The sequence below is a fragment of the Alexandromys fortis genome, unplaced genomic scaffold (assembly GCF_014885135.2).
Source record: "Alexandromys fortis isolate MF-2015 unplaced genomic scaffold, M_Fortis_MF-2015_v1.1 scaffold_79, whole genome shotgun sequence".
NCBI classification, from domain to species: domain Eukaryota; kingdom Metazoa; phylum Chordata; class Mammalia; order Rodentia; family Cricetidae; genus Alexandromys; species Alexandromys fortis.
In genome coordinates, this window is record NW_026067964.1 from 3,436,348 (window position 1) to 3,446,187 (window position 9,840).

General features: G+C 44.0%; 1 protein-coding gene across 1 annotated transcript in view; it reads left to right on the forward strand.

The window, feature by feature from the left end:
* Window positions 1–1,235: 1,235 nt before the first annotated feature.
* Hmgcr (3-hydroxy-3-methylglutaryl-CoA reductase) overlaps window positions 1,236–9,840 on the forward strand; it is a 20,908-nt gene continuing 12,303 nt past the window's right edge. The window contains exons 1-6 of the mRNA XM_050153814.1: window positions 1,236–1,255; window positions 6,028–6,215; window positions 6,623–6,734; window positions 6,950–7,037; window positions 8,008–8,092; window positions 9,362–9,471. Coding sequence (XP_050009771.1) covers window positions 1,249–1,255; window positions 6,028–6,215; window positions 6,623–6,734; window positions 6,950–7,037; window positions 8,008–8,092; window positions 9,362–9,471 — 590 coding nt within the window. The 5' untranslated portion in view covers window positions 1,236–1,248. The remainder of the gene's footprint in view (window positions 1,256–6,027; window positions 6,216–6,622; window positions 6,735–6,949; window positions 7,038–8,007; window positions 8,093–9,361; window positions 9,472–9,840) is intronic.

The following is a 9,840-nucleotide window of genomic DNA, read 5'->3' on the forward strand; positions in this document are numbered from 1 at the left end:
TCCTTGGCCCTGATAGGTTAAAACATAGGTGGGAGGAGTAAACAGAATAGGATGCTGGGAGGAAGAGGAAGTGAGCTCAGACTCGACAGCTCTGCTCTCTGGAGCAGAGATGCCAGGCTGCGCTCTCCCAGGCAGCTCCGACCCAGGATGGATGTAGGCTAGAATCTTCCCGGTAAGCGCACCTTGGGGTGCTTACACACATTATTAGAAATGGGCTAGTCCAGGTGCGAGAATTAGCCCAGAAGAGGCTAGATAGAAATGGGCCAAGCAGTGTTTAAATGAATACAGTTTGTGTGTTGTTATTTCGGGCATGAGCTAGTAGGCGGGTGGGGTGCTGGGGACGCAGCCCCGCCGCTCCTATTTCAACACTGCCTCCTTTCTCCCAGCATTTAGTTTAGTTTTCCCTGCCTAGCTCTGTTCCCCTATAGCTCTGCTAAAGGCCCAAAGCAGTTCCTTTATTCACCAGTGGTATTCACAGCATACAGAGGGGAATCCCACATCACTTCATAGCAGTTTGTGTTACTCCAGTTCCAGAGGATCCCATGCCCTCTTCTGGCCTCCACGAACACTGCACTTCACGTGCACACACACACACACACACACACACACACACACACACACCTTTTTATATGTAAAAGAAAAGCAGTTACATACCAATTGTTCTACTTAGGAAATTTCCACATAAAATAGTTAAGTCATAGACTATTACGGAAATGCTATGGGCGATGGGCGTTTGAAGGAGAGAAATGACATGCATTTGAATCAGGAAAGGGGGTGGCATATGAATTATCCTTGAGGTATAATTAGGATTTCAAAATTTAAAGTGGGTAGGAATATTCAGGTTAAACTCAGAACATAAACAGGGGTGTCAAGAGATTCAGTACATTCGAAGGACCTGTTACTTCAGGCTGAAAGAGGGTGCTATGGCTGTGAAGAGACAAAATGCGGGGTGGGGCCATACTAACAATGTCAGCTTCTTCATGGGCAAAAGGCTGATGATTTAGGAGCCGGTCTATGGCATAAGAGGAAGATTGCTGCAGCAGAAATGCCAGAAGCACTGGCTGGAAGATGTAGAGCGCCCAAGAGTGGGAAGACCAGTTCGGATAGGTTATTGCAGTTTTCAGTAAGAGATGATAAAAGCCTGCAGCCAGGAGAGCAGAGGGAATTCAGAGAGGACACGGGAGAGGGAATCTTCAGCAAGAACCCAGAGTGTGCGCCAGGAGACCTAGATCGTCGGAACCACTGGAAATGATGGGTAAGTCACAGAGGGGTTGGGTTGCACCCCGACGCCACGTTTCACTTTTTTAAGTTCCTCTTTTTCTGTTTCCAGAGCTCTACTACTTTCCCCAGATCTCTGTGCTAAGTGGGCTTTTCCTTCTCACCCTGGCCCCGCGCTCATCCCCACGCCCCCACTCTGACATGGAGGCCTCCCTCGGCCCTCCCACAAGAACGACCCTCGCAGGTCAGACTCCGAGGCCGGGGGCACTCCACCCGCGGGATCCCCTACCGCCCGCGCGGGCGGCGTCCTCGCCGGCGTCCCCACGGCTCGGGGACCAATGGGAAGGCTGCGATGCTGGGACTCGACCAGCTATTGGTTGGCTCCGCCGTGGTGAGAGATGGTGCGGTGCCCGTTCTCCGCCCGGGTGCGAGCTGTGGGCGGTTGTTAGGGCGACCGTTCGTGACGTAGGCCGTCAGGCCGAGCAGCTGCCCGGCGATTGGCTGGACGATCGGACGATCCTTGCTTATTGGCGGCCGCCTGGCGGCTCGGAGCGTGCGTAAACGCCGTTCCTTCCGCCCGAGGCTCCGTTGGCTGGAGACGGCGGCTGGGCCGGCTTGGTGGCCTCCATTGAGATCCGGAGGTGAGCGGGCCGACTCTGGGGATCCGCCGGCCAGGGGCTGCGGGGTTGGCAGCCGGCGCGGCTCGCGCTCCGCCAGGGCCCACGAGGCGGCTGCGGACCGAGGGGACCGCGAGGAGACGTCCTTGAGGCCCGGCGGCAGGGCGGCGGCCTGGGAACCCGTGGGCCGGCTAGGCCTGCGGGCCGGTGCTGCAGCGGGGCGTCCGTGGGTCCTGTCCTGGGGGAGATGTGCTGGCCGGGCGGTCACGGTCATGCGGGTAGAACGAGTGTCAGACGCGGGAGAGGGGGACAGCGGAAGCAGATGTTCTTGGAGCCCTTGGGTACGAGTGTTCACGCCCAGACGTTGCCTTGCCGCAGGATCTCTAAAGTGATGGAGAAGGGCCCGATGCTGGCTGCAGTTTGACCCAAAGCTAGGATACGGCAGGTTATGCCCCCTCCTAGTGGGCCGGGAGGATGGGAGATGAGTGCAGGCAAAGCTGGCCCTCAAAAAGTCAGTCGGTCTGCCCCGTACGTCTTATCTTTCTCCTAAGGGGCGGAGGCTCATTGATACTGACGCCCTTACCTTGCGCCCCTTTTGGAATTTTTTGGTTTGAGTGAGGAAGACCGGACCTTCGAGGTTCGCAAGTTAAACAATGGATTTCTGAGGTAGGAGTGGCTAATGTATTCCATCTTAAGTAATCATGGAATATGACCTTACTTAAGGATGGGCCTTTTCCGGTTAGGTCCTGTAAAGCCACAAGAAACGCTTGTTCCTGGGCTTTACTACGATGTCTTAGTGTGCAGTTAGAGCATTTGGCAAAGTGGGGAAAACGTTTGTTGGTTTACTTGTGAGTTTATCTTAGGGCCAAGACTTGGATATTTCGTGAGGTTGGGCCGCATTTTGTGGGCATTGTTGTAGTGCCTTTCTAGAATCCGGTACATTTGTCAGTAAGCAGACATGGAAATTAGTAACGTGAAGAGCAGAAAGAAACTGCTTAAACTTGTGTGTATGTCACGGCTGTTTCAAGGAAAAATGTGAGCCTGTGGGGGAACGTGGCGCGCACTCAACAATGCTAGTACATTTTTGTCTAATTTGTAGACCACGAGCTACATTCTGGGATCAGTATCTGCGCTGTTAAACCCATATGAAATGCTAGTATCTGAAATTGAACTATGTTCTAACTCACAAAGTAGTACTTCTTTACGGTCCCTCTTAATACTTTGGCCAGAGAACTTCAAACTGAAGAGGAGATGCCTAGAAGGGGGTCATGTATAATGAGGTACTGGGTAGAGAACCTGTGTTCTGGTGCGAGGTGATGGTGTTCCTGTGTGATGGGAGCTTAGGAAAGCAGGTTACATCCTGTGGGATTTAAAGTGACTGCAGTAGAGGTTAGGGTTCTTACCCTCCGACATGTATTGATTAGTTTGAGGTGAGTGTAGATGCTGTACAATCGAAGATTGGAGTGTGTGCTACAGGCAGAGGGCTGGATAGACTGGAGGAATCAGAGCCTCCTTTCTGCAATTGGCAGTGCTGGGTGGCTCTAGTCGGAGACAGGATGAGAATTCAGGAGTTCCAGTACACTTAGCTGTGTGGTGGCAGTGGTGTATGCCTTTAAGGTGAGTTCCAGGACAGCCAGTGCTGGTACACAGAGAAAACCATGTCTCAAAAGGGGGGGGGGGGATTTCAGTATACTTAAATTTTCAACCTTTGAAGAGTCAGAAGTGTTTGCTGTATACTTTATTTGGCTAAGTAGGCATATGTTTCTTATATACTTTGTTTTAGGTAGGTTCTTTTATTATTGCAATACAGCACAGATGCTATTTGCTTAGCTTTTATAATCTGCCACATAGCCCCACCGGTGTCCCTGTAATTGCTGTGATTCCTGCCCTGTGAATGCTTTGCATAGTCACAGAAATGGGAGGTGCTCGTGAGAGGAGATGGTTTATAATTATGGTTACTTTTGACATACCTTTGTGACATTGCTCAGTTTGTATCTCCAGGTAGGTGTGGTTCTCTGTGTTTGGATTGGTGCACAGGATTTTGTGTAATTTTTTTCTACCTGAATATCAAAAATATGGATTTACACCTAGCAGGGGAAAGTGGCAGGATTAACAGTGCTCCAGGACTTCGGCTGGATGAAAAATCTGATATACCTGATGGAATACAGCTGTGGGTTTGGGATTCATTTGTAATCAATTGGGGTCCTTTCTGATAACAATTCAGATTTTAATTGAGCAGAATCAACTTTAATAGTGATGAATAATGTTCAAGCTTTTGGTCGTGAGGGGTGGAGAATTGGAAGTGATTTTGACTTAGATTTAAACTAATTTACCTTCTGAAACCTTGAAGCCAATCTTTCAGACGAGTTTGCAGTATTTAGTTTCTGATTTTAAAAAGAGAACGTATAAGAGAAGCCAGTAGACATGGTTTAAAGTTTTCAAACTTTAAATTCAGGCCCTGAGTAAAAGTATTTTGTAGTTGTCATTTCTTACTGTATTGAGCAGTGGAAGATGCTGGAAAGGCAAATGGTAAAGTTCATTGTGCAAGACAGAAAAAAAAGGAATAAGTTCAGACAATGCCTACTACATCCTATACCTTACTAATAATTGCTGTCTTTTCAAAATTAAGATCCACAGTAAGAAACACACATTCCAGTGAAACTGTCATGATCTATGAATTTATATAGTATCTGTGCTTCCTGTCTTAGCCAGCAACTACTTTCATGTCATTTTCTATTTTTAATTAAACTGTTCTTAACAACAACATTGATTCCATGATTGAATGAGTGTGTTGTGACCCCCTTGGGACACTAGCATGTCTGGTATGATTGAAACGTAGAGGGGAAAATGGAGTGTTTTCGTTAGAGATGATATTTGCTAATTGGCTTCATTTTTAAAAGCCAGGCCTCTATCTTTCTTAAACCCTCCACCAGGTACAAGGCCTTCTTTTACTAAATTTGTTGGTTTTTACTTTCATCAGTAGATAAGTCACTTTCTTAGTGAGTATGTGTGAATTCCTGCTGACACCAGGGGACTCAGTGGCTGGTTTTCTTTTCCTCTTTTGCATTGTGTGTTTGTGTGCACTTGTGTGTGCCATGGCATGAGGGCAAAGGTCAGAGTACACCCTCCAGTTGAGGATTGGTGAGGCTTAGATGCAAGTACATTCACCCATTGTATCATCTCAAAGGCCCTTTTTACTTCTTAATCATGATTGATTTTTATGGGTAATATTCTTCATTAGTTTTTCTGAAAGAACTGAAGCATACAAGTATCTCTGTTGGCCATCAGTGGTTTTGCAAGGTGACTCTTGAAATAGGAATGCCGGAATTATTAATTGGCCAGCAGATGTGGGAAGAGTGGTAGTCATTAGCTCAGATCTTCTTGCTATTATTTATTCTATTGAGAATCTTTTTGTCAGACAAGAAGTTACATTTGTTTTGTTTTGTGTTTTGTCCAGCAGAGGACCTTTCCCCTTTGTGGGTGATAGGGACAGGATAGGCGTTTTAGCCAGCCATCAGTCTCAGCTGGCTGTAAAACTTCAGGACCCTTCCACAGCTAACACCTTTAAATTGGCCTTCTGCCCTGTAGTTTGCTGAGAGAAAAGCAGCTATCCTAGCAAAATGCAGGCCCTCTTTTTTACTAACATAGAAACATCAGAAAAGACTTCTGAGGATAGCAACCTTCAGGAAATTATTAGACACTATGTCAGTGATATTCTGCCTTATGTTTTATAGAATGAAATAACAGAATCTTGCGTATAAATCACCATGGTTTATGGCAAGAAATCAACAAGCAGGTTCTTTGCTGTTACCTTTAGGCAGGCGGATGGTGAAGAGGGTATTTATGGGTTTCTTTTTGACTAACTAGCAAATGTGAGTAGTTGTTTCTCTCTTGTTTGCTTTGTCTTTTATTCTGTTCTTCTTGGCTCACATAATTACAAGGGGTTATGCTTGAAACTTAACTTTTAAAGAAACAGTTGCACAAAAGTTTGTTGTCAGTGGGTAATAAAAGATTTAAGTGTTTGAAGAAGTAACAAGCGTCATTTTAATAGATATTACAATTACTTCCCAGAATTATGTGGAACAATGAAATAGTCCTATCTGAAAGATGCTGCACACTGGCCTAACGGCATTCTTTCGTTTAGCTGAAGGTGAGCTGTATGCTAAGTGTCCATGTGTGGTTTTCCCTCTAGGATCCAAGGACCGTGTAGCTACAATGTTGTCAAGACTCTTCCGCATGCATGGCCTCTTTGTGGCCTCCCACCCCTGGGAAGTTATTGTGGGAACGGTGACACTTACCATCTGTATGATGTCCATGAACATGTTTACTGGCAACAACAAGATCTGTGGTTGGAATTATGAGTGCCCAAAATTTGAAGAGGTTGGTGAGATTTGATTCTGACTAAAGTAAATTTCTAAAGAAAGCCTCTTTTTTAGAGAGCATATAAGCAAAAAGAGTTCTTTCTGAGTGAAGTCTTTGTTGGTGGGCTTACTTTAGATTCTCAGCTGTTCACATGGGGTGGATTGCACTTAAAATGTTTTTTAATACTAGTAAGTGTAATTGCCTCTGAGAAATACACTTTGTGTAAGGACTATCAGGGAAAAATGAATTGTGAAGAATTACATCCAGATTGTTTAAAATTGCTTTCCATTTTCTATTGTGTTGGCTGTTTTGATTTGGTTGTCCTATGCTGGCGTTTACATTCTTGTGATAATATGTAAGCCAGTGACCTAGAATAAAGGTGGTGGTTTTTGTACTTCCTGAGAGCTTTCTCTCTTGGCCGGCAGGATGTCCTGAGCAGCGACATCATCATCCTCACCATAACGCGGTGCATCGCCATCCTCTATATTTATTTCCAGTTCCAGAACTTGCGGCAGCTGGGCTCCAAGTATATTTTGGGTAAGACTGGTTTTCTTCCTTGCATGCTGTCAGGCTTGATTGCTGAGCGGAGTGTTTGGTACATTTAGTAGTTCCTTGAGACTTCTCAGTAAATATTCTCAGATTTGAGGCCTCAGTAATCTAGAGAAAGTGATATTCTTAGCAGAATATTGTATGAGACTGAATGTTAGCATCTGTGTAATAAAGAGTTCTGAGTGTTGAATTTTGCATTTCAGGTATTGCTGGGCTATTCACAATTTTCTCAAGCTTTGTCTTTAGTACGGTCGTCATTCACTTCTTAGACAAGGAACTGACGGGCTTAAAGTAAGTATTTAAAGCTCAGGTGTGTGTTCTCTAAAATGTATTTCAAGAACCTTTATTCCCTGTGTGTTACAAAGGTGATGTGTAAATTTAGAAGTTTAGAAAATGGGAATTTTTTATGGACTCGCTGTTAGCCAGTTAACTGTTAGCATTTGATAAATATCCTGTCCCATTTATTTTAGACATTGTTTTGAGTGTCATACTGTATGTGCTGTCTTAAGTCTTTTTCCCCAATGTATTTTGTCTGCATCTTTTCACATTCTTAATGTTAAGTTATTTGTGCTGGCTATATAGTATTCTTCTATATGACTGTTTTGTAGTTTGTTAATCTAACATTGGATTAATTGAGTTTCTTCATAAATATGATAGTGAATAATATCTTTATAGACAATTTTTTTGTTCATGCTGTTACCTCCTACTAATTCATTTCAGGGGTATCATGGTGGCTGTGGGTTTGCTTATTTGAAAACTTTTTTAAGCCTCTTGCTTTTGTGGAGGTAGGGTAAAATTTTAATTCTGTTATCATCAATTTGTATATTGTACATTTTTCTCAATGTTAATTCAAGTAATCTTTATACTAGAATAACGCTTTTCTGAGAAACATTGCACGTGTCTCTCTATGCTCATTTACATCTTAACATGAAGTGGTATTAGTTGAGCTGGGCATAATGGCAATGCCTGTAATACTAGCCCTTGAGAGATTTCCGGAATCAAGAGGATCTGGGGTTCAAGGCCAGTTTCAGCTACATAGGAAGTTAGAGGTCAGCCTTTGTCTCAAAAAAGTAAAACAAAATAAAGTTCAGCAAGTATTTTGAGCATCTGTTAGCCCTGAGGCTTGCGAAGACTCCTAGCATTAAGTATGGCACTGCAGGGTCATGCTAAGTGTGTGGTGTGGGAAGGGTTACTGTAGAGAGCGTTCTAAACCATATTTTCCCTGTATTAAACGGGACTTGTCTTGATTTGCTTTCCCCAGTGAAGCTTTGCCCTTTTTCCTGCTTTTGATTGACCTTTCCAGAGCAAGTGCTCTAGCAAAGTTTGCCCTGAGTTCAAACTCACAGGTGAGTATTGTTTAATGAGATGTCATCATTGTTCAAAATGTAACAGTTGCCTCAAGCTTTTAGATTGAAGTTCTAAGACTGATTTGTGAGTGTCTCACTCACTTCCCCGTTTTCCCTTTGAGAGTCTCCTGGAATTACAGTGCAACGCCTGGATATAGACATTACCTGTCAATCACTTAGGGAATAGAGTGAATGTTTTGGTTACTTTCCTCATTGCTCTGACCAAATACCTGGCTTAGAGCAGTTTAAGAAAGAAAGGTTTCTTTCGGTTTATGGCCCCAGGGGATATAATTGGTCATGGTGGAGAAGGCATGCTAGTGGGACTGGGTTCCATCTAGGAGATGAGTGTGCATAGGAGGAGGTTGGGCCAGCCAGTGAAACCATAAAGCCCACACTGATTCACTTTTTCCGATGAGGCTTCATATCCTTGCTCTTCCCAAGAAGCACGACTTCTTGGGGACCAAGTGTTCAAACACGTGAGCCCTTGGGTAGGCATTTCACACTAAACTAGATCTGGTGCCTAGAGTCTAAGTCACATTTGTTTTTAAGCCCCTCAGATTAGCATCTTCCATCTTAAGCTTCATCATGTTAACAAACTTGTATCAGTACTTTTTGAGACAGACTCTGTGTATCTCAGACCATCCTGAATTGCAGTGATCTCCTGCCTTGGTCAGCTGAGCTCTGAGATTGCAGGCATGCACCTCCATGTTCTACTTAGATAAGGACATTTTATAACTATCCTTCAGAGACAGGCATTGAACCTAGGACCTTTCACAGGCTTGGCGAGTGCTCAATCACTGAGCTACCCACTCCCCCAAGCTGTGAAGTAGCTCATAATTGTGGCTCATTTATGTATTGGATAATGGAATATGATCATTTAAACATTTTGATAAGAAAATTATCTAGGTTTTATTGTACTAATGTGACCTCAAAGAATTCTCAAGTAAGCTTCTGTCAATGGGAGCCACAATATAAAACATTAATAGGTGGAATTTAAGTGGTCAGATTAACTTCCCACCTCAAAGGAATATTCCTTAGAAGTCTGTCACTCAGTGGGAAGGGAAGCGGGGTCCTAGTAGATGTTTGTGTTGATGGTGTGGTGAATTGTACTACTGCGCCATTTTGCCTCTTGGATGTATGCTCTCGTATCACATCTGTTCTTTGAGTAGTAAATAAGTGTAATGTAGGATGCAGGGTGCTCTCTAGCATTTGTAAAGGACTAAATTGTGCTTTCCAACCACCAATGTGTTTGTTTGGTCTGTGCTTTAGGATGAAGTAAGGGAAAATATAGCTCGTGGAATGGCAATTCTGGGCCCCACATTCACCCTTGATGCTCTTGTGGAATGTCTTGTAATTGGAGTTGGCACCATGTCAGGTTTGTAAACAATTTCTAATATGCTTACAATTAAGTAGGTCATTAAAGGGAAGCTAGAAGGTCTTGGATTTACTTTGTTTTTTCTTGAATTCTAACTTAAATGACTTGAGCTAGTGTGAGGGTATATGGACGTGTGTGTGTGTGTGTGTGATAAAAATGTAGCAGCAGGTTACTGTAAATATTACTAGTGTGAGGGTATATGGACGTGTGTGTGTGTGTGTGTGTGGTAAAAATGTAGCAGCAGGTTACTGTAAATATTACAAGTGTGAGGGTATATGGACGTGTGTGTGTGTGTGTGGTAAAAATGTAGCAGCAGGTTACTGTAAATATTACTAGTGTGAGGGTATATGGACGTGTGTGTGTGTGTGTGTGT